The following is a 23,248-nucleotide window of genomic DNA, read 5'->3' as shown; positions in this document are numbered from 1 at the left end:
CGTGGCGCAGGCGGAGGTCGCCCATCACCATAGGCAATAGCCGGGGACACTTGCCGGGCCGCTCCAACCCCAGGCCGCTCATCCTCAATTACCTCACTGGAGAAGCTAACTTTCTGGCCAAAATGCAAAACAATGTCGGCCTGGATGTCGCAAACAATGCGCCTTCTATAAATGCCCCTCGCAGTTTGAATTTTAAAACTGCGCCGGAAACAGGAACCCAATTACTAAAAATAATGAAAGATAGACTCCACCGGGCGGAAATGGCTCCCGGCCCCGCCCACTGTCCGAAGACCTCCCCCTTCAATTATGCGGAGGCAGACGAGCGAACGAGGATACACGGGGGGAAAATAATTACATAGCATTTACAATGGAAAGTATTTGAGTTTTGGGGTTTCATCTCGTCAAAAATAACATGAATTTAAAAATGGATAACCTTGAGCCACATCTATGCTCTATATACATTCTATTAACTAACATATATCCAACTTTGCAACGCTTATTCCTCTCAGTGCAGTTACAACTTTTGATTGCGCGATATTTCATCAGGTTCCGCTGACCATCTGCCAAAAGTTTGAAGTCCGTAGCGACGAGTCCTGGCCATTCCGAAATGTAAATGCCCAACTGAAATGTTTTTCGAATGCTTATTTCATTTTTAGTACGCATTCCGTCCAACAAAGCAATTCGGCGGGATGAAGAGGCACTTAACGAGCGGTTCGGGGCCCAGAAATTAAAAGCATTCCGGTAGGCTCCCCAGTTTTATTGGCAGCCGACTCGGATCAAACTTACTGCTCCAAAGGATAAAAGGTCGAATGGGGCCGGAAGAGGGGGAGGGGCAGGATGTTTAGGTCGCAATAAGTACAATCGTAAAACTGGAGACATGTACATGTTAGCTTGGGCCCCTGGCCTATGCGAACGAGTGATGTGTAGACAAGACATCAAGGCATCGTTACAACAATTATACAAATTTATGGAGCAATTCCAGTCCCCATTATCAACATGACGCAAACTCAGTGGACGCGGTGGAGTTTAGTCAGTGAGTGACCTACATTTCCACCAGCATCTCCATTCAAGCGTGGAGCGATTAAGTCATGGGCCATGTCCTATCGCATTAAAACCGAAGATTCAAGGATACGTTTATGTTTTCCACAACAGCAAAGCGGAAAGCTGCCTGATCGGCCTAAGAATCGGAAGGTTTACATAACACCACTAAATAAATTTAAGGACATCTTTTTATCATGCAGAAATCTACAGCATAATTATTAAAAATGTTCTTGAGTTTTAATGGAGGTTTTCTTCCCGTTGACATGGGGACTGTGTTTCTTACCTTCGCTTCACTTATAAAATATGAAAAGGGCGCAAATAAATCAACAATTATTGTACGAGCATTCCCCTCAATGTTTTTGTTTGCTTCAAAAGAATTTCACTTAGATTAGGGTCGCTCTGGGTGGGAATGGAACGACACAAAGTCCACCGCAGCGCCAGAGCTAAAGGGATGGTAGGGTTGTCGGGACTGCCGGCGGCTCCTATCTTGTGCTGACTACCGCCTCCTTGCGCGCCGCATCTTGCAGCAGCTGGGTGTCCACCTCGTCGCCGGGCAGCTGGACGTACCGGACCACGGAACCCCGGATGAAGCAGTTCTTCACGCTCAACATGTGCGGGTACTTCTCTGGATCCGTCACACTGATGTCTGTCAGCTTGATGTTCAGGTACTGGTCCACCGAGTGCAGAGTGCCACAGATACTGATGACCCAGAATATAAAATCAAAGTTTAAGGTGAGCCGGCAAAACACGCGCTGAACCAAAACAAACGCCACTTACCTCAGGTCGTTTTTTAGTTCGACGACCACTTCTTTGCCTACTAGCGACTTGAAGAACGAGTAGAAGAGCTGCGGAGAGAGTAGATTATAAAGTGGAGGCTCAGATAGGCCGTAGTATTGGTCTTTTTACCATTGTTATTCTTTATTTAAATCTTTGGACAAGAAATAAACACTCTTTCGTTTGGCTACGCGGTATTAGTAAGGCCATACATTTAATACCATATTTCATACCAAAAATACTGTTAGAGATGGTAGTGAAAAATACACGGTAGAATTCTTTCTTAGTGATGTACTATTTTCAATAGCAAAGTTCACAACCGGCTATATGTTCTAAAAACAATATTTAGTTGGGTTCACCACCTACTATTATTAACCTTATAAATAGTTTTTATGCTTTATATTTAAAAGGTCTCTGTTTAAATTCTATAAATTTATTGGATGCAGTTCAGAAAAAGTTTATTCCTCAGGTCTAAGAATGTCTTCTTTGAAAATAATTCCGACCTGAAAAGGTATCGAGCAAAATCTTGAAGGGTTTGGCCAAAACGACAAGGCTTTAAGAAACTGGGCCAAAAAAGGAAAGTTCAAGGATCAGAATGTATAAAGCAGCTTTCCCTTCCCTTCTATCCCTAAAATGAATGAATAACATCCTTCAGATAAAACAAATCCCAAGAAATTCGGTTAAGATGTATATTTTAGGGGGAACAGATTAAATTGCACTTGCTAATACAATTATTGACTTTTAAATTACATTTAATAACAATTTCCGTGGGGCTAAAACTATTTACAAACATAGGGGGCACAATGACGTGTTTTCGTGTTAATTTCTCAGATGTTCTACATTAATTTCTTCTTGTTTGCCTCTAGAGTCTAGACTAACAACAAAATGTACTGCTATTCCAGTTTCGTCCTTCTTCCATATCGCCACAATTCAAGAATCTTAAAATTTCAATTAGCTTAAAAAAATCACATTTCATGTATCTTGTTCTACAACTTCAACTCAATGCCGTCGCTACGGATGTAAAGTAACAGCTGCCGGGATGTCCTCTGCTTCTGGGTAGGGGCTGAAGGACTGAGGGATCCCTAGCCGATCGGAGCCTGCAACTCTAACGCTAATAAATTCGTCTCTGCCTCTCGATCGCATCGTATCTCTTGTCCATCTAGTGCTCCGAGCTGAAGTAGGAGTTCTGCATCAGATACAGCTTGTCGATGGGGTTTATCAGGCTGTTGTTCAGGTTGGCCAGCATGTCGTGGGGATTCGAGTGGGAGTGGGAGTGCTGGTTGCCCGAGGAGCTGGTCGACTGCAGCTCCAGGTTGTTCAGCGACAGCGAGTCCGCGTCGTCGTCCAGCTGGTCGAAGTTGCTTCCATCCAGCGAGAGGTCCGAGCTGCAGAAGCTGTCGTTCGAGTTGGCCGGATAGTCTGTAAGAGTTCCAGAAAGTTAGAAAGGATATTCACTCTTAACACTCATGTAATGTTAACTTACCGTCCGGCGAGAAGGGCAAGTTCGGATTCAAGGGCTGACTAGCAAAGGTGCTGTCCAGGCCGCCCAGATAACCGGAGCTGTCGCCGCCAATCTCCTGCTTGACGCACTTGTCCTCCTTGTCGTTGGTGTCCTTGTCGTCGGTGGCACTGGAGTTGCCGGCTCCCCGACCGCTTCCGCCACCCCCGGAGCCGCCGTTCTGCTTGGCCTTGCGCTGGATCTTCTTCATCTTGGCCCGCTGGTTCTGGAACCAGACCTGCACCACGCGCACCGAGAGGCCCGTGTCCTTGGCCAGGGCCTCGCGCACCTTGCGGCAGGGCTTGGGCGACTGGTCGAAGGAGGCCTTGAACTGCTTCCGCTGCTGCGAGGTGAGGATGGTGCGGGGTCTCTTGGGGCCACGTCTTCCATCGCGCGGCCGCAGCAGGTCCTCCTCATCCAGGCCCACGAAGCCGCAGTGCTGGGCCGCGGCCGCCGCCAAGAACATCTCCTTCTCCAGGTCGTGGCGGTAGCAGAAGAGCTGCCCGTCCCGCAGCAGGAACTGCTCCCCCTTCTGCAGTGGCAGTCGGCAGGCATAGCACACGAAGCAGGGCAGGTGAAAGACAAAGTTCGGGATGGGGCGCATCACCAGCTCCTGGGGCAGGATCGCGTGGCAGCAGGAGGCGCACTTGACCCCGAACAGCCGGTCGTAGTCCATCTTGCAGTAAAGCTTCGAGTTGCGCACGTAGCAGGTGTGGTGGAGCTGCAGGCCGCAGTAGCAGCAGGCGAGGCACTGCTCATGCCAGTTGGCCTCGCCGACGTTCATCAGGAAGCGGTCGTGGATCTTCTGGCCGCAGCCCTCGCACAGCTCGAAGTTCTTCTCGCACTTGATGTGGCCCACTTCTGGAGAGAGGATAAAGAATAGCATTAGTATTTAGGATAAGTTAGGAGAATAACAAAATTCCTTTAGTTTAAACATGTAATAAACCCCAATAAAAGAATATTGTTCTGCTTATGATTTCTCGCTTATGGTGGAATTTTTCTTCTCCCCCTTGTGATGGGCGTACGCGGCGTATACGTGCTGGCAGCACATGTCGCAGCGAAATTATCATGACATGTGCTGCCACTGGCGCAAGGACCTCCCTGACAATCGAATCGTGTGAAAATGCTTCAACGTCTCTCTTGTTTTTCCTGTCGAAGTCGGAGCAGGGAATGTAAGAAAGAAACTCTTCGGGGAAAACAGAAAAGAAAAAAGATTATCTGTCGCCTGCAACAGCTTGTATTGAAAGCTTGTTGATGCGTAATTGAAACGTAAAGTTTTCTGTATTTGTTTCGGGAATCTCCCTCATTATCTGTATCCGGCGCTCAATTGATTTTGCTTATTTGCACAAATTTAATCGGATGCCGAAGGATACACTTTTACATACGGACTTAAGGGCTCCACCCCGCCTCGCGCCCCGAACTCACTCCTGAGCAGCGGCACTAATCCTCCGCCCGTAGAGGCGCTCTTGAAACTGTAAACCAGTCATAAAAAGTAGTACCCGAAAACACAACAAAAGCTGCCTGCAGTAAACATAAAAAATATATGACGACCGCCACGAAAAATGTATGGAAGCATTTGAAAAATGAGCAGCAAGTTGGGGAGAGCCAGGCCGGATGGCGAGTGCCGGGGAGGGGAGTGCTATATTATATGGCTGTGGCTCAGTGGCAGAAAAATGTGCATGATTTATGGTTGGCACAATGGCGGTCCCACACACACAGCCACCCCAACAGAGGGGCGGCTACGTCTATGCAGATGTGTGCGTGGATAGTTGGGAGCCAGGAGAAGGGGGTCACCATCCGCCCTAGCCTCTCCAAGGGGCGCCAGCTTTGTGTGCTAAGCCACTCCTGGGGATAGCTGACAATGTTCTCCTATTCTGCCTGGTCTGGCCGCAGTACTATATCGCCCAATATCCCCATGCAATCGCATCGCCGATAAAGGTTTTCCAATTCGAAACAAAAGTGCAAAAAAAGGAAAACGTGCAAAATGATTCAGATGATTAAGCCCCGAGGAATAGCGTTTTGAATTTCGCCGTTTTTTAGAGCTCTCTCCCATCGATATTGTGTGACGGGTTTCCGTTTGTGTAATCTAATCGAAATTTATGGCATTTTGCTGCAGTTTTACGAACGCCACTCTTTGGTTACTAGGCTCGTCCTTTGTTGGCCTTTGGTAACAGGCCCAGGACTCTGTGTGTTTTCGGGCTTTTCTCTTTCATATCCCACAGCCCTTGGCGAATCTTGTCGAAAAATCAACAAACAACAAGCGCAAACAGTGAAAACAAGTGCGGCACACTCATGTCACAATACATAGATTAAACAGCAGATAAATCCAAAATCAACTCGACGATAAACAGCGAAAAAAAAAGAAATTATAACCAGCTAATAGACATGGGCGTCGGAACAGTGTCCTCGGCGTTATCGGCGATAAAATCGCTTATCTGTCGCACTATATGGTGCATTTATTGACACATTGACAGCCCGGGCGGAGGTCTATGGAGATAAATGGGGGACTGTGGAGATCCGCGGGCCGACCGACTCCTGGCACTAATTCAGCCACCAACCGGAGCTGAGTCCGTCCACGTGCCGCGCAGATTTTTTTGGCAGCAGTTCGCCTCTTTGACAGACAGCTCATAATGGGACAGCCGTAATGACGGCTGCCAATTCGGTCTTAAAATCTTGTACATAGAAGCTATCTACACGGGGCGAAAAAGGACTGTTATGTGAATTATAAAGTATATATTTATATTGAGGACGCATACTAGATTCCTCTACCAAAAGATTAAAATCATTAGCAAGACTACCAATTTCCGCATTCGATTTGCAGTGTACCTGGATCTCTGCGAGAAAGTGACATGGAGCTATGCATATGGCGCATACTTCAGTTCCACACACTAGCCCACCTACTTGGGGCACACACACACACTCTCTGGCAGCAGAGGAAGTTGAAGCCACCGCAGAAGCCAGATATGTATGCTGATACGCTCGGTGGAATACCTGACACTGAGTGTGCTCATTTCCGTGGTCTGGTTTCTGTCCTCCGAGCGCCCCGAACTGCCATTTCGGAATTCCTCGACCTCTGGCAGCTTGATAGTTGAATTTAAACTGTGGGGGCACTGATAGTAGTTTGGCAGTCGAGTGGAGTGGCTTTCGGAGCGCATTTGTGGCGGAAGCGGAAACTATTTGCTGCCATTTGGATCAATGGCGGAGCAAATGGTAAATGGCAAGCGGCAAGTATTAATAGAAATTTCATTGGAAGCCCCAGATCTAGAAGGAGGTCCATCTAAAAAAAAACACAATCCACTTGGCCTCGGACGAGGGCTTCTCGGTATATGCATCACACATTGTTTGCACACTTTGCATTTTCAGGGGGAAATTCGCAAAACTTTTCCACCGGCAACACTTTCCTTGATGCTGGAAAGCTTCTGCCGAAAAGTGTTGCCTATTTTCTGGCTGTCTCGCATGGCTGACTTGTGCATGTGTGTGTGTTTGTGTCTGCATGCCAACGCATGTGTGGAAGTGTGCGTTGGATGGAGGATGTGGCCTGCCTTAATAGCCTTTTATTGGTTATGCCACGCCCTCGGCACGGGCGGGTGTCGGCCAGGTTCATTGTCAAAATTATTTTGTGGTCAACTTGCGTTCATACTTTTGGCAATACTTTGGCCCGAACGCCTCTCCCCTTCCCGCCCGACCAAACTAAATCTATGTCCTGCCAGGTCAGTTCTAGGATTTATGTGTGTACTTAATTTTATTTGCTTTAAATAGCCACAGAAATATGTAACTCATATTAACAAAAAAACATGTCTGTTTAACAATTTTAATGAACTCCTAAACAAATATAGTTAATTGCAAATATTGAATTAGTCCCATGATATTATTATTTCCGATTTCCTTGAAAATATTAATATTTAATGGCAACCAAATGCAAACAGGCCGAATCATTAATGTGATAATAGTGATGAAATTATGGGAGTTCATGAGAGCATAAGGTAATCTATAGAAGCCTACAATTTAAAACCCTTCATTCAAGCGAATCAGATAAGCGCTTTGGTTATTTTGCCGAAAGGAAAGAATTCCTCTTGGCCCAAAGCCCAAGAACTTGGCACGCAAACTGGGGCCGGAGTTGGCCAGCAAGGGGGGCGGAGGTGGCCGCACACAATCAGGACCCTGCCGCCTACAGGTTCGCACCTGCCAGGAGAAGCAGCCGAGCTCTCCGACCCCCTGGCTGGGCACACGCAACTATGCCAAAAACGAAAAGCGTGAAAACCCCGGAACGGCTCCCGGAATGGGGCCGGGACCAGAGCCGGGGAAATGCCTCGACTGCCGGTGTGCAAAATACTTTTGGAACATACCTGTGCGTCCACTACAATCGGCCGACAATTTCGGTGGGGCGGCCGATGTTGCTCCGGCTCCAGCAGAAGCTCCATTTCCATTTCCGGCTCCTGTGGCGGCTGGCGTCAAGGTTGGAGTGGCCGTTGGTGTGCCCGTTGTCGATGTTGCCGATGCAGCAGCAACAGCCGCCGCGGCAGCAGCAGCAACAGCGGCAGCAACTGCTCCGCCTAATTGCGAGGTGGCGACTGAGGGAGCTGCTGGTGTGGCAGCTCTAACACCATTAGCAACAGCAGCAGCTGTTAATGTGTTGCAGGCGGAGTGATTGCTGTTGCCCGTGTTGTTGTTGTTGTTGTTATTGCTTGGACTATGTCCTGTGGGCGTGGGGCAGCTGTTAATTGGCACTGGCGTGGTCGAGACTGCGTGTTGCTGTTGCTGGTGTTGCTGCTGCTGCGGATGATGCTGGTGGAGTTGCTGCTGTTGTGCGGAAATTAGGGGACCCGTTAACGAAGCCGTTGGGCTGTTGTTGCCGGAAATGTTGTTTCCTAAATGGCTGTTGTTGTTGTTGTTGTTGTTGGTGGTGCTGAGGTGCAAGGTGTTGCTGCCACTGTTGCCAGGATTGGGATTCGGATTGTCCAGGAACCGAGCACCTCCATGGTTCTGTTGCAGCGAATACAAGCCGCCACCGACTGGATTCAGATTCGTGGGCATCGGGTAGAACTCCAACATCTCAGTGTCTTTTCTTTTTATTTTATTTGTTATTGTTTATTGTTGTTTAAGTTCAGTTTCGTTCAGTTTTATTCACAGAATCACTCGCGAGTCGCGACACTCGAACTCGTCACGAAAATCGAACCGATTCGAAAGATTGTTTGGATGTCTCTGGCTGTGTTCCGCTTGCGGAGCGAGGACGACCAGCCGCGTTCGCTGTCAGATGGCGTGTGATCGAACAATCAGCGAAATCAAAGCATTTCACTTTGCCCTTCCGCTGAGAAGCACGGCGGACAAAAGTCCCTGCCGAAACGTACCCCCGTGAGGCGCAACCGCCTGAGTGCGCCTGCGCCTGTTTACAAAAGCAACGGAGCAACAACTGCCGACGACGGACTCTGCTGCACGTGACGTGGGACGGCCAGGGGTGGCCTCCGAGAGGCGGCCCGGGGGTGGCTCCGTGTTGCAAGGGTTGCACCCGTGCCCGCTGCAACAACCCCCGTCCCTTCGGTGGCGCGGCGCATGTCTCGAGTGATTATTGTTGGCGAGGAAATTTCCGGAGCGCTGAGAGAATTTCCCTCCGGCACCAGAGGCCACACCTCAGCCGGGCTGCCATTGGCCGAGGCCATTTCCCCGGCGACCATTTTTATGCGGTGCGCATGCCGCAGGGGAAGTCCCTTTGTTTCCTCTTTTTTATATTTTTGTTGTTGCTTCCTTGAAGGAAGTCTTGGCTTTAAATCTAGGCGATTCAAGGGGCGTGTTGCTGTTGCTGGTGTTGCTGTTGCTGTTGCAGCTGCTGGGCCACAAAGACATACTTGCACTTGCACTCGCGGCAACTTTGGCGTGTTCGCTGCTCGGCGACGACAATTTCCTCGAGTTGTTGCTTTGAGTGGCAAGACTGGACCAGAATGTCAGCAGCTCCAACAAAAATAATAACAAAAGCGCCAACAACAACCCACCCATGGCCTTGTCTTTCTTGGCCTTTTTTCGAAATTGCATTCTACTTTTTGCGAATGCAGAAAGTTTGAGAAGCCCGTTTAAAATGGGTGATCCAGATAACCAGATGAATATTAACAACTAAACATTTTTTAGTACTTTTTTATATTTTATAAAGTCAATACAGGCTGTCTATCCATAGTAAAGTTCAAACTAAGTAATAAGTTAATAGACCATGTTGAAAAATCCTACTTACTTTACCTAAATCCCTTTTTTAGAAAACAAAAATAGCCCAAAACTAAATGAATTTCTTAAAATAAGGAAATTAAGGATATTCCCTCAAAGTGTTGCACCCTGTTGGAGCCTTACAAGCCATTCGACAACTGACAAGCAACCAGGCCAGAAACCCATTTCCGCCACTCCCCCAAAGACCAGCCAACTATCCGCCTCCGCAAACAGGCCCACACTGACACAGCCACTGCCACACACTCGCAGGCTGAAAGAATAAAAGAAAGTGGAGCGGTGGAGAAAAAGGCGGAAGCTGGAAAGACAAACCAAACATGGGGCTGGGCACAAAAGTTTTGGGCACTTCTTCTGGAGTCGGAGCAGGATGTCTTCTGCTTTGGCAACTTCATGGGGCGGCTTAAGACTAGGCTTTGGCGCAGCGGGAACTGCCGACCAGGACCCCTCTCCTTGAAGTCGGATATGTTTCGCCGGCTTAGGGTTACCTGGCAGGAGCCCCAGTCCGGGCCAAGTACGAGAATTTTGCGAACTTGTTCGCATCAAGCAGCACTTGTACCGGGAATTGGCATGGCGTGCTTCTTTCAGCTTTCTGCTTTCTACTTTCTACTTTCTCGGTTCTTGTTTTTTGAACTCTGTGCTCTGTGCTCCCCTCCCCGGCAGTTTGTGCAACTTTGAAAACTTTATTTACCGATTTCGACTGGCACAAAGGCCACCGAAGCCTTAGCTCGGGATCTGAGGCGGTGTGCGCATTTGCTGTGGAATTATAACAAAGCAGCGAAAAGTATCTGCAGCACGAGTTCCGCCTCGATTTCCCCCTGACCTGATGCGAATGTTTTCCGTATCGCATCCGCATCAAAACTCACATCAACACAACAAAGTCGACGGCAAGTGTGCGCTGAATTTAAAGTAATTATTAGGAGTTTAGTCAGGCACTCTGTGTCCGAATCTTTTTTGGGGGATTTTAGAGGAAGAGTCCTACTGAAACACCTGAAATATATGTCTGACTTATCAATCAATATGTCATAGAGACTCTCGCGCCTGTCTCCAGCCTGGCAACCAGCTTTTCCGGGCAAAGTTCAGATGGTAATGGGACACTTTATGACGGCAATTGGCAGCCATTCAGAGGCGTGTGTATAATTAATCCCAGACCGTAAAACGCCTCAGGCAGATAAGGGTAATGGCAGGGGTCCTCCACTAGTCAGCTGGCCACTGCTGTGGCTAAATTATAACCGTAATACAGGACCCATAAAGATAAATGGCTCCGTATCTGCAAGATAGCAACAGTCGAAAATTCAATTAACCTTGACAAAACGCAGAACCCATCGGCATTATGATGACAACATTACAGAGTCGATGAGTTCCGAAAACTACCTCAAATCAACAATGGCTCGGAGTGGAAATTGTCATAAAACAGGAAGGTAAACAGGATCGGAAGGGACGGGGAAGGCGAGGGAACTGGAAACAAATTTAATAAAAATCAGGACTCGCGGCAAAGGGTAGCAAGGGTTCGGGCCGCATTCGCATTCGGATTCAGATTCAAATTCAGACTTCGATTCGGGTTCAGTGCGTCCATTGTCCCTGCCCTTTTTATCAATGGACAACGCCTGGGTAATATTGAACAACCACAACAACAACCATAACAACAGGAGCACGGTCGGCAGCCTCAGGATAAATAGTTTTTGTATGGCCCTTCAATTACCATCTGAGCATGATAAGCGCTAAAGAGGCATTGGAAAGTGGAAAGTGGCAGGAGCTGTCGGGCTACCACACTGCCGGGCTGCTTAGCTGGCAAGAAAGAAACCCAGTGGAAGAAACCGCACAAGACTCCTTGAAATATGCCTCGCAGGACCACCATTGCGGATCCCGGCATAGGGGTCATTAGATGGAAACATTTACTTTGCAGCCACAAGCCTTTGGCGGCCAGTCGAGCAGAAACATTGGCCCCAGATGGAGCGGGTGGTGTCATTGTTTGTTTTGCCAAGGATCTATAATCAGAACACTCGACGGCTCCTACAGAAAATAAAAAGATATACTTTGCCACAAGAAGGACTTCGATACAGCTGCTCGGAGAACAAGGAAAAACTGTCAACACGCTGCCATTGCTCTTAGAAAAATATGTGGAAAATGTGTGCTGGTTGAAAGGATATCTCTCTAATAGGGAGTCTAATAGAGAGCTAAGAGTAATTTCTCTCAGTGCGGCTGCTCAGCCGCCCTCCTGCCACCAAATATGATATGTGTAAACAATGGGATGTGGCGCGAAGGCTGCACTGCACTAGCATCCTTAGAGGGAAAGTAGGGGAGGCGAGCGGAGGGCGCGCAGCAGGCCGACCCTGAAGTGGGCTAATTTGATGGTGCCCCGCGTGGCAAATGCAACCCCAGCGGTGGCAAGTCTGCCGTCCAGGCCTTCCAGGCCAGAAGGAAAAGTGTTAAAGGATTTATGCGCGTAATTTTGCAGATGTTTAGATTTAGCTGCAGCTTAAGTACACAGAAGGAAAAACTTTTAAATAAATATTTGGGCTCAAGGTAGTACTAGTCAGTGTAGGCACTAGTCTATAAGAATAGGACTCGAAGGATTGGCTCACAAATTTTTTCCAGTGCCGCTTGCCTTTAATCATTCTCTGTCCAAAGCCAGCACCCGAGTCCATCTACAGGCAGTCACTCGTCCCCTGATCGAAATCGGATTCCCTTCACGGGCAGCCACTGACAGACATGCTGTCTCGCCTTGCTCATAACCAGGACACGTTAGACGTGAAGGACACGCAGGACTGAGAGTCCAAAAATGGAGCGAGGACCTGAAAGGCGAGTGCGGTTCCAAGGCTGCCTTTGTGGATGTGGATGTGGATGTGGATGAGGATGAGAAGTGAAGTGGCGCAGCATGTGCTCAATTTAGTTTTGAATATCGTCTGTCTCCTGGCTCCTTGGGCCTTCAAGTCACCAGTAATAATCCTTGTTTGTTCAATGCCAATTTTAGTAATGTTTGTTATTCCCCCGGGCCTGATCTCTCTTGAGCTCCCACTGGGACTTTGTTTATTATTGGCTGTTGTGGTTTATTTGACTTTTGGATATTTTTTACGGCCTGCAACTTTGCAGGCTCTTGTTTATAATCGGGAATCGGGAATCGCGAATCGGAAATTAAACGATGTTTATGCCAAGTCCGGACATTTGGATTTAATGAGGCTCTGGAAAGAGTGAGTCAGCCCGCTGGACATCGCAGTGGATCTGCATTTGCGCATTCCAGAGCAAAAACAAACAGTTGTGAGTTGGTGTGAAATTTTTGAATTCTGGGAGCCGCAGAGACTGTGGCTGTGGCCAGGGTGAATACCGAATGCTGAATGCTGGATGCCGAATGCCGGATCGTCCAATCGAAATCCGGCTCCCCAAATATTTAAACGGCCGCAGCCCTTCGTCCTTGCCAGCACGGGCTCCTGGCCCCCTCCGGCCTGTCAAAATGAAAATGATACTTTGAAGTTTTGGGCAACGACAAACGCCAAAGACAAATACAAATATTGGCAATACGCTAAAGCCAAAATCAAATAGAAGCCCCAGTTGGCCGAAACCGAAACCAATATTCATTTGGCGTGCGCTGGAGCGGCAATAAATTGCTCAGCTGCCAGTGACTGGCTACGCCGGAGATTTGCAGATTTTGGGGGCTTTCCAGGGACAGTAACCAAGGGTGGGAGTGGGGTGGCACTGTGGGTGTGGGTGGTGGGTCAGAGGGAGGTCAGAGAGGTCAGAGGGCGGATGCGCGATTCATACGCGTGTTTTCAGTGCCGCCCAGCACAAGCCATAAAACTTATATTTCAAAAGAGCCATTCAGACACTGTGATTCGAAATAAAAATTAAATAATTGATACTTTCATTTAAAAGACATACGAAGTAATCATTACGATATTATCAGTCTAAATTATGCCAGGTATCTTTATCCTTGCGAGGTTAAGATGTCTTTATTTATCTGTAGGTCTATAGGTATATTACTTTCCTGACAAATGAAGCTCATTTAATGAAGCTCTATTAATAAACCCTATTATATGGAATATTATGGAGTATAAGATATCCTTTCTAATCACACTGTGCTACACACGGCATCGATGGCCCCGCAAATTGTTTGCGTTCTGCTTTTTCTTGACTATTTTTCATTTTGCTAGTGGCCGCTTTAGTCCTGCCGCTCCCGCTCCTGCACCCGCCCCCTCTGGCTCCCAGCCCCAAGTCCCTCCTTCCCCCCACTGTTCAGCAGAATTTTCGTTTTGCCCGCCAGAACATTTTCCAATTTCATTTGCGTTGAGAACGCGGAATGTGAGCGCGAACTGGCTTTCGGGGGGCATTCATCATTGGCAGGACGCCATCATCAGTTGCCGGCTTGGTGGGTATCATCGTCACCCGGCTCCATCGCCATTTCCAGCTCCATCATCATCACCATCGCCATCACCAGCACCATCACCATCACCAGCTCCATCGCCATCTCCATCTACTCTCCGGCACCCTAGACAGCCCGTTGGCCGTTTGAAAAAGCAACATTTCAGCCATATTTTTCTTGCTTTCAATTTGTCGTATCGCGCTTTGGCCATTTTTCATACGGACGCTTTGATGCGTAACCCGCCAAATGCCCCCGGGAGTCCGTCCCAATCCCTGGTACTCCCATAGCTCTAGACTATACTTTTTCAGCTGCCTCCGTTCCGGCCAAAACGCAAACGCATAAAACGCGTCCTTTGAGCGATTTGAAGTCAAGTGTAAAGAGCGTTTTTTGCCAAACAAAACGGAGAGAACAACAAATTGGCCGAGCACAGAATAAGCAAAGTGTTTTAAGTTTAATTTGAAAAATATTTGAATTTTGAGCATTTCTTGGGTCAGTGGTCAGTCATTAGTTCGCCCCCACCTACAACTCAACGGTGGGAATTGGTGTGATTTTGCTTATTATCTGGTAACTGGCTGGGAAATCAGCCCGAGATACACATACATAAATAATAACGCCGTAATGGGCAAACATCGGATATCCCTTTTCAAAAGTTTCACTTCCCAGAGCAATCCTCCCCTGGCACTTTCCCACCCATGCCCACTCCCCATATCCACTTCTCTGCCAAACTCCAATCAGCCGCACAATCTCTGATTGCGACTTTGCTCGCATCGCAAACGTTTCAATATTTACACAAATTGCTTTCAGCAGATACAGATTCAGATACAGATAGGGATATGGATATGGATCGCATCTGTGTCCACCCAGTCGTTAAGCGCACTTCATGGCCAATCGCCGATACTAAAAGTTGTCATTTCAATCTGTCCCCGTCGAATATGTGTGTGATGCGGCCCATGGGAACGATTCCGAGGTTTGTTTAGTGTGGAATAAATGAGGGCAGGGCACTGAAAACAATCGTTATGACCGTGGGTGGTTTTCAGGTCCTTTGACAGGGGCTAGCAAGGATATTGGCGTTGGCGTGCGAAAAGGGCAATCCTTTGTTATCGGAGTTGGATTGATTTCTGGCTTTATTTATACCCTCCACCATGGTACTTGTTTTGGCTCTTTACAGAAATATCAAAAATTAAAAACATCTATTATTCAATGGTAACTCTACCAACCAATCTGAGGACTTTGGCCAGCTCCTGCCAGCTTAGAGGTCCTTTCAGCTAAAATGGCCAATGGCCGGGCAGCGTTTATGGGGCTAAACCAGCTTGAGGTCAGCATAAAAATGCAGAAGCATAAAAATACAGACCAAGAGTGAATAAACAATAAAAAAGGAGGGACAAAAAAACAACGAGGTCCTTTTTGGCAGTAGTTTCTGTTGTTCGGGTAGCACTTGTTGTGGTTGTTGGAGTTGTTTTTATTATTCCCAGCGACTACGACGACAAAGACCAAAGGCAAGGCAGTGGGGAGATCCTGGCGAAAGCCAGAAAAAATACAAATACATGGCCAACACACACACACACTCACCACACACACACACAATTGCAATGGCCATCTCATACATATTCCGTTTACGTAGCCCGTTCGTTTAACTGTTGTTTTTATGCGCTGCAGACAAATATTTGCTTTCCGACAATAGTCATAAATACCAAAAGCTACATGCTCGGCATACTTAGGAATACTCACACACACACTCGCACACACACAGAGACACCAGCGCCCAGGGCGCAAATAGAAATCGAGGAAAGCAAATAGCGCACAGGATATGGTTTTTGGCAGGATAGTGGCAAAAGGAGCAGAGCAAAAAATGCGATGCCAGCGAAAAATGCTTGCGACTCGATCCTTTCGGAGAGGAGGCCAGGGTGGGGGTACAGGAGGGACTGGCGGGGCAAAGCGCCTGCAGGACGAACAAAATGGCTGCGCAAAAAGCGGCAGCAGTCGCCAAAAATATTAGAGCCAGGACCAAAAGGAACAAAATGTCTGCCGGCCAAAATGGCAGCAAAAGTGGCCACATCCCCATGCCAGTATCCACGAGAGTAAATATATCTGCAAAAATAGCTTGGCAATGGTCAGCGGATACAAGCCAAACGGTTTAACAGAATGGCGACTAGCGCAAAGGGGAAGTCCTTGGGCTCGAGTGACTCTCAGAATCACTCACTTTTTGAATTCTTTAAACGACCTGATATGTAAAACATTATATTGAGCTTCCTAATGACCAAAAAATAATTTTTAAGCGAATGTTTTTGTTTTTTTATTTTAGGGAAATGTTTTACAAAATTAGACGACATCCAAAGGACATATCTTTTTTAATAACCATCCGATTCTTAAACGGAGTACGATTAAACGATTCCTGGATCGATTTCCTGTCAATCTGCATCAAAACAAAACAACAAATTTTTAACTCGATTTGTCATTAATTTTTCTGTGGGACTCCCTTGGAAAACACCGGAACTGCATGGGATTGCCAATATGGCCCAAACCGATGGCTATATCTTGGCCAATAGTCATCGGATCCTTGAGCGGAATACCTTAAACGATTTCTGGATCGATTCCCTTTCAATCTGCTTCAAAACCCAACAACAAATTTTCAAATCGATTTTTCGTTCATTTTTCTGGGGGACCCCCGTTGAAAATACCGGAAATGCATGGAATTGGCTATATGGCCCAAAGCGATAGCCATATCTTGGCCAATATTCATCGGATCCTTGAGCGGTATACCTTAAACGATTTCTTGTCCGATTCTTTACCATTCTGCACTTAAATCTTGCATCAAAGTTTTTTTAAAATTTTTTGTAAATCTTTCCAAGGAGCCCTTGTTACATTTTGGGCGTTTGAACCATTTCCCACCGTTTAAGAATTTGAAGCTCAATGTTAGGTAAATGGAGAGCGCCACAAAGTTTTGACCCGCGAATCGAAAACTGGAATTGAAAAGTTGTGCAAGCCAAAGGAGGAAAGCTTATCCATGTGAAAAATCTGTGCCGCGTGCCCGGAGTGCGCTCCCTTGTTCCTGCCGAGCCGGTGCCTTTAACATACGATATTACACCTTCACGGAGACTATGGCGATGGAATCGAGAAGTGAAGAGCCACGGGACACGGGACAAAAGGACGGATGACTGGATGACTGTATGGCCGGCTGACTGGCAAACAAATAAACAAACAGGGGACTCACGTGCCTCGGCGGAGATTATCCGCGCATCGCAATCGCAACATCAACAAACAAACTACCCGCGGCGGAGTAGTAGGATTTGGACCTGGCGGGCAATCGTCCGATTCCCATTCCCATTGAGAGGACCTGTTTGACTTGCAAAGACCCAGCCAGGCCAGACCACACCCCGAGGGTGCCCCGGGCACTCTGAAAAATTCCCCTTCTGGCTGCTTTTTGCGATGCTAATCTCGGCGAAATGTTACAAAATGTTTAACAATTAAGTAGCAACACGCGCTGCCACGTTTCGAGTGTGTGTGCTCATGGGAGTTTTTTTACTTTTTATTTTTATTGGGATGTATCACTTACAGATACGGATATTGGAAGGCAGCTACGGATACAGATACGCGGCGCTCGATGCTCGATTGGGCGGAGGGTGGGACGGCACTTGATGATGGGCCAAGGTACCGATGCTGATCGCGGCGATAAAAAATGCAGAGAGCTTATCAAGAGTTCAAGTTGAACGGGGATAACATGTGTAGTCCTTGAGGTCGAGGTCCTTGAAAGCAAGTGGCCTGACATCGCATGTGTGTGAGAAATGGAAATGCGAAGGATCTGCGAAAGTTTAAAGCCTATTAAGTGTGGTTCGAATATTTATACATAAATACATTTTCAAAATTTTTAAATAATTTTAAAGGCCGTTGAATCTATTTTCAAACATTGTACAGTTTTTTTCGGTGATAAAAGATAAGTGGACGTGTAAAAGTCCCCAAAAATCGCCAAAATGTTGATCGAAACTTGATTGAAAATGAAAACTTTTCAAGTAGCCCTGGAACCCCCGAATCAGAACTGTCTTCCGATGAAAAGTAAGCTGACATTTTACGTTATCGGAGTGCCCCCACCTCTTCCTTTTTTTCACGTGGTGCAGGAAACAACGTGCGTTTTCGCGAAAGCTTAACAGAAAAATCGAAAAAGTTTAGAAATTTCCAAAGTTAAAATGTCAAATTTTGATCCATTCTGGTTTTATGAAGAAATGAGTGCGTTCGGGCATTACGATTTCTTCGAGGACTTAAATGGCAACTTCACCGTAAGTTTCAACTGCTCTCCCAGGCGTACTTGTAAGCTTTGAATCTAATTGGCTCGCTTTATTCAAAAAGGGCAATGGCCAGTTCCGGCCTCCTCCTTTTAACGGGACAACTCCTCGCCCCAACTTCAATAATCCGCTTCCGCCGCTGAGGATGTACACCCCAGGACCGGAGAGGGGCGTCTTCATGATGGGAACGATTCCCGAGCGCATGGTTCCAGCGGTATGTTATGCCCTAGTTTGGGTTGAATTCAGTTTATTATTGTTTGGCTTTGCAGCTCTCCTCGCTTATGCGAGACTTCCAGCGCTTCTCCTTCAGCACCCAGGGCCAGCAGCCCATGAGCATGCAGCCGTACGTGGCTCCCAAGCCGGAGAACCTCTCTGAACCTCAGTTCGGAGGTCAACTCCCTCAGTATGTGTATGGTGCCCAGCCGACAGTGGCGGGAGGATCATTGGGAGGTGCAGAAACTCAGCCGGGGTATTTTTCCGCTGGGAATCCCCAGAGCTATGCTCCGTATTTCGGAGCCCAACAGGCGCCGCAATACCAGCCTCCTCCACAGTACCAGCCGCCGCCGCCATTCCAACAGCAGTCGCAGTACCAGCAGCAGCAGCAATACTTTGGAGCCGGTCCGTCCTACGGGTACTGCCAACCTAATAATGGGTTTGCTCAGACTGGATATCAATCATACCCAGGCACCTCGAATGGAGGTACTGGTACATGTGGGAGCGCTGGTACAAATGGAAGCGCTGGAACAAGTGGCGGTGCTGGTATAGGTGGAAATGCCGCTCGTGCTCCGACTAACACGCCGTTGCCCTTGGAGTACTATCCAAATGATCCTGGCTATCCCCAGACAGCTCCTCCGGCTAAAGTGGAGAATTTGTGCGACGAGATCCGCAAGCTGGATTTAAAAATGATTGCCGTGTTGCATGCTGACACCCGGACCACTCCAGCCTCGGCCACATGCGAATACTGCTACAATGGTAGATTCCGGTGCATCAAGGCCCTGGTGAATGGGAGATGCTTTATCCAGAAGAAGATGCAGTGCCGCTTTTGCTGGAAGCAGCTGGCCAACTGGGATCAGTATGGCGACCACTTGGCCAAGTGTGAGTCTGTAAAGAAGCCCTTCAGCTGCAGCCTGTGCCCTTTCAAGGTCGAGACCAAGGAGGAGCTAGATGATCACGCTGGCAACTGCGAGGGAGTCGATAAGTAAAAAAACAACTTTAAAATCTGCTTCAAATAAACAACGAAACTAAACAAATAAAATACAAAAATATTAAAAAAAAGAAAAAACAAAAAAATAAAAAACAAAATGAAACCATGTTTTGAAAAAAAAAAAATAAATGAGAGAAAGCTAAGGATACGAATACATACAGGACCGTAAGAAGGACGACAAGGAAACGATAAAGGGCCAACGACATGCGACAACAGACCGGGAAGTTTGCATTGCATGCACACCACATGCATGCACACAGAAGGATATGAGGCACATGCTTGCAGGACTCATCCCGCCAGGCACTCACACATGCACAGCACTCGTACAACCGCATAGCAGGCAAATGACACAAACAACGAACCGAAACGATGTGTAACCAGTGAAAAAAATCAACATGGCTTCAGTAGAAAAGCAGTTAAGCGGCCATGGCTTTTGCCTCCGACTTTCCGGATGTCTGTGTGTGTGTGAGTGTTGGTCCTGTTTGGCAGGACAACCAATTGAGGCTCCACTTGTCATGCACGTACGGACATGAAAAGAAACACCCACTGGCGTGCGCCCCATGTCAATATCAGCGACCGGCTACATTTTGGCACTCCAGTCGCCAGAAGCCATCGTCCTGCTACACTACCATTCGGGATACGCCCGAAACTGCCCACTCTGGAAGCCACTACCTCCCACTGCCAATTGGAGGACGCTTCACTGCATCCAATGACAAACCAAATATGTTTGGTGGTTTTTCCGCAAGACTCGTTACCGGCCATCACACAACCATCTCATACACTCAGAGGAAACACTCTCACTAATCCAAATGATTGATTTTCATAAAAATAATTCCATATTTTCAGAGAATATATATTTTTCTTGTAACCTCAGGATCTAAGGTTATATTTATTTTTTTGAACTGAAAAAATAGACTGTCATTCATATTTATTCATATTTCATATTCATATTTTACTCACTATTCATTTATATTCATTTCAAATTTGTTCAACACTTTGTATTTTTGGAAAATATATACGATTTCAAAATAAAAACTTGCAACCATTTTGTAGCATACTTTTTTTGGAGTGCACCCACACGCACTCGAAATCAATCAGTCTCCTGCTCACAGGACATGTTACGGGACATCGCTCTGGCCATCGGCAGCATTCAGTCAATGTAAATGTAAATTTTCGCCTTTTTGTGGATCCCGACACTGTGCGACTGTGGTGGACTCCTCTTTCCCGAGTCCGAAGTCACGACTCCGGCCATGATGAAGTGCAGCAGCAGCAGCAATCAGTAGCAGGAGGACCAGCGGTACGAAGGAGTCATTGTTGACATTTCAACATTTGACCACCGGCTGGACCGACTGACGAGCACACACATACATACTTCCTCCTGCCACAGCCGCCACAAAAAGCTCCATGCTGCGTGTGCGTCTCTCGAGCCGCACTCGAAGGCCAGTTTCCCATTCATGGCCACGGCAAGTGTTGCAAAGTTAATTACCAACAGAACTCCAGATTCGGTTAGAGCGGGACGCAGTTGCAGTGGCCGTTGCATGGCAGGCGCAGGATGTCAAAGGACTCGAAAATTGAAGACCCCTTGTCAGATGAACGGCTTTGGGATATTGAAAAGAGGTTCGCCAGGATGGCCATGGACGCTTTGGTAAGAAAATTAAAGAATCTCGGTATGATTTATGCTTTACTAATGAATGTATTAAAGGTTAAGGAAGCACTGACAGCTAGCAACGACAAACAGGTAACGTCACATGGAGTTTTTCGATTGGACCGACTCTCAATTAAGTATTTCAGAGCCCATCGACTGTCGGAAGCGTTCCAACCCTTAACGTGAACCGAAAAGCGTACAGATCCAAGGGAAACCACACCCATTATTGGCAGTTGAGGTTGTTGTTTTCAAATTCGACTTGACAAGCTCCAGAGCCAGAATCCCGATGCTACACTTATTAAAATTCATGGGAGAACCACGTATAGGACCCGGGTGGGCCCGTGAAAGCCTCCGGCGGGATGAGGAGAGATCCCAACATAAACAAAGTAGTTGCCTGGTTGCCTTGGCTCGACGCAAAGTAAACATAAATAAGAGCAAACGGAACTGGCAGAGGAGAAGGAGCTGTGCCCTCTGAGGCGACGACAACGACGACGACTCCGATTAGGTAAATACGGAGGTGAAGGCGCCGCTTCAAAGGATTCGAGATGCCACGACATCTTAATGATGATGTCATGAATAAATTAGTTGGCGACTGGATAGAAACTACTATTTCGGCAGGAGCTAAATCATCTCCACGTGCCGGGGCGGAGTAGTGGATGGGAATGCGACTTCCCACTCGCCCAACTTAATGACAAAAATTAAGTGAACCGCAAAAAGTGGCATTGCGGTCGCCTGAAAGGGCTGAGACTGAGGGGGCGTGGCAGGCTTAGCCAAAGCCGCCACAAAGTTCAAAAAATGTGTACGACCCACGCACGCACGTGTGAAAATCCCTTATATCCTCCCGATGAAGTCATTTAAATTAACTTGCAAATTATGCAAATGTGCGACAAAAGTGAGACTCCTTCCGGCCGGGGGTAGGTGTTCCTTTGCAGGTGGCCGCCGGTCCGACATCCGACATCAGTGTTGCAGCCACGCCCCTTCGACACCCCGACTGCCAGGGTTGAAAATTAATTAGTTGCGCCTATTTTTGCGATCAATCATTCAATTTTCTGCGCCATAAAATCTCGTCGACCGCCCGGAAAACAAAAAAGGCATCAACACTTTCCGCAAAACAAGGGCGCCACTTGTCCAACAAGCTGCTAGTTGCCTGCCATCGCCCCCGGACCTGTCCCTGTCCCTGTCCTCAGACCATCCCGTTCTGCACTGTTCCGCTGGAAACAGCCTCGTCATTTATGCGCTACGCTTTTTACGATGCGGGCTTGTCCTTGTTCCTCCTCCGGCTGCAGCCACCACCCGGGTTCGATTTTCGGGCTGAGGGTTGGATGTGGTAATGACGAGTTTTTCCTGGATGGTAGCGAGGACGAGGCTGAAGCTTGGCTTGTCAGGCAACGCAATCTGTCACCATCCGAATAGCAATGAGCAAAAAGGCGATCATGATTGTTATTGCGATTGAACGCAGGGTTCCGAAAAACTCGTTGGCTTAATTTATTTCATCCAAAAAAATAACACCACTGGAAACAAGAATCTGGTTTTTAGTTTCTAACTGAAACTAAAATAGAATGGAATTCTTAATCTATTCATAAAACCAGATCACCTTTAAATATATCCTTCGACTATGGGTTCTCTGAGGATATGAGTTACTTGAACCGTTTCCAGTAGGGATACTACTCTCAACAAAAACAGACCTTTTGTTTTTGTTTGCAAATTGTTTCATATAAAATAATTCGAAATATTTGAGCCGGCAGCGAAATTAGCCAAATTAACACCTTGCTAAGTCCGGAGTCTGGAGCTGGCTTAGGCCTGGAAATAATTGAAATATTTTTTGCTCTAATAAAAAGACCCGAGCCGCAGGGATAAGCCGGAGTTGTGTGGCACATTTAAGCGAGTCCAGTTAAGACGAGGGTCACAGGGTCAGGGGTGATGTGGGTGCAGAAAGAGCTGACCTTTTGTGCCTCCTTCTGTTCTCTCACTCAATTACGCCGCGGGTTTCGGCCTGGTCCGAGCCACTTGGCGGAGTCTATTTGGGCAAATACTTCGGACCATTTAAACAATTTCCATTAACAAATATGCGCAAATTGGCCAACGGCGGTTTTACAAATAAATTGCACAAAAAACCAACTTTGACAAAAATGGGAAAAACTGATCCAAACCGAACCGGAGCGAGATGTATATGTTCAATCTTTTTCAACCGAAATGCATGAAATATTTTTGCAAATTATTTTTATGCACTTCATTAAATATTCCAGCA

At 47.2% G+C, this 23,248-nt stretch overlaps 3 protein-coding genes and 1 long non-coding RNA gene across 4 annotated transcripts; 2 read left to right on the top strand and 2 right to left on the bottom strand.

The window, feature by feature from the left end:
- Positions 1-1,371: 1,371 nt before the first annotated feature.
- On the bottom strand, positions 1,372-2,044 carry LOC6507446 (U6 snRNA-associated Sm-like protein LSm2). The gene is made up of 3 exons (XM_001955967.4): positions 1,948-2,044; positions 1,819-1,886; positions 1,372-1,740 (listed from the first exon to the last, which is right to left on the bottom strand). Exons 1-3 carry the CDS (start codon positions 1,948-1,950, stop codon positions 1,524-1,526), a joined length of 288 nt encoding a protein of 95 aa, XP_001956003.2. The 5' UTR covers positions 1,951-2,044; the 3' UTR covers positions 1,372-1,523.
- A 452-nt stretch (positions 2,045-2,496) lies between these two features.
- LOC6507444 (LIM homeobox transcription factor 1-alpha) lies at positions 2,497-8,778 on the bottom strand. Its single transcript, XM_001955968.4, has 3 exons — positions 7,660-8,778; positions 3,299-4,174; positions 2,497-3,234 (listed from the first exon to the last, which is right to left on the bottom strand). The coding sequence occupies exons 1-3, from the start codon at positions 8,363-8,365 to the stop codon at positions 2,975-2,977; spliced, it is 1,842 nt and encodes a 613-aa protein (XP_001956004.1). The 5' UTR covers positions 8,366-8,778; the 3' UTR covers positions 2,497-2,974.
- Positions 8,779-17,895: 9,117 nt separating this feature from the next.
- On the top strand, positions 17,896-19,432 carry LOC6507615 (protein tfg-1). Its single transcript, XM_001955969.4, has 3 exons — positions 17,896-18,145; positions 18,216-18,365; positions 18,421-19,432. Exons 1-3 carry the CDS (start codon positions 18,056-18,058, stop codon positions 19,351-19,353), a joined length of 1,173 nt encoding a protein of 390 aa, XP_001956005.2. The 5' UTR covers positions 17,896-18,055; the 3' UTR covers positions 19,354-19,432.
- Positions 19,433-20,956: 1,524 nt separating this feature from the next.
- LOC26514749 lies at positions 20,957-23,206 on the top strand. The gene is made up of 3 exons (XR_001408805.3): positions 20,957-21,000; positions 21,058-21,093; positions 21,147-23,206. It is a non-coding gene; the product is annotated as an uncharacterized LOC26514749 (long non-coding RNA).
- The last annotated feature ends 42 nt before the right edge of the window (positions 23,207-23,248 follow it).

This window comes from Drosophila ananassae, chromosome 2R (assembly GCF_017639315.1).
Source record: "Drosophila ananassae strain 14024-0371.13 chromosome 2R, ASM1763931v2, whole genome shotgun sequence".
NCBI lineage: Eukaryota > Metazoa > Arthropoda > Insecta > Diptera > Drosophilidae > Drosophila > Drosophila ananassae.
The sequence above is the reverse complement of the archived record's forward strand: the minus strand, read 5'-3'. Positions and strand labels throughout refer to the sequence as shown.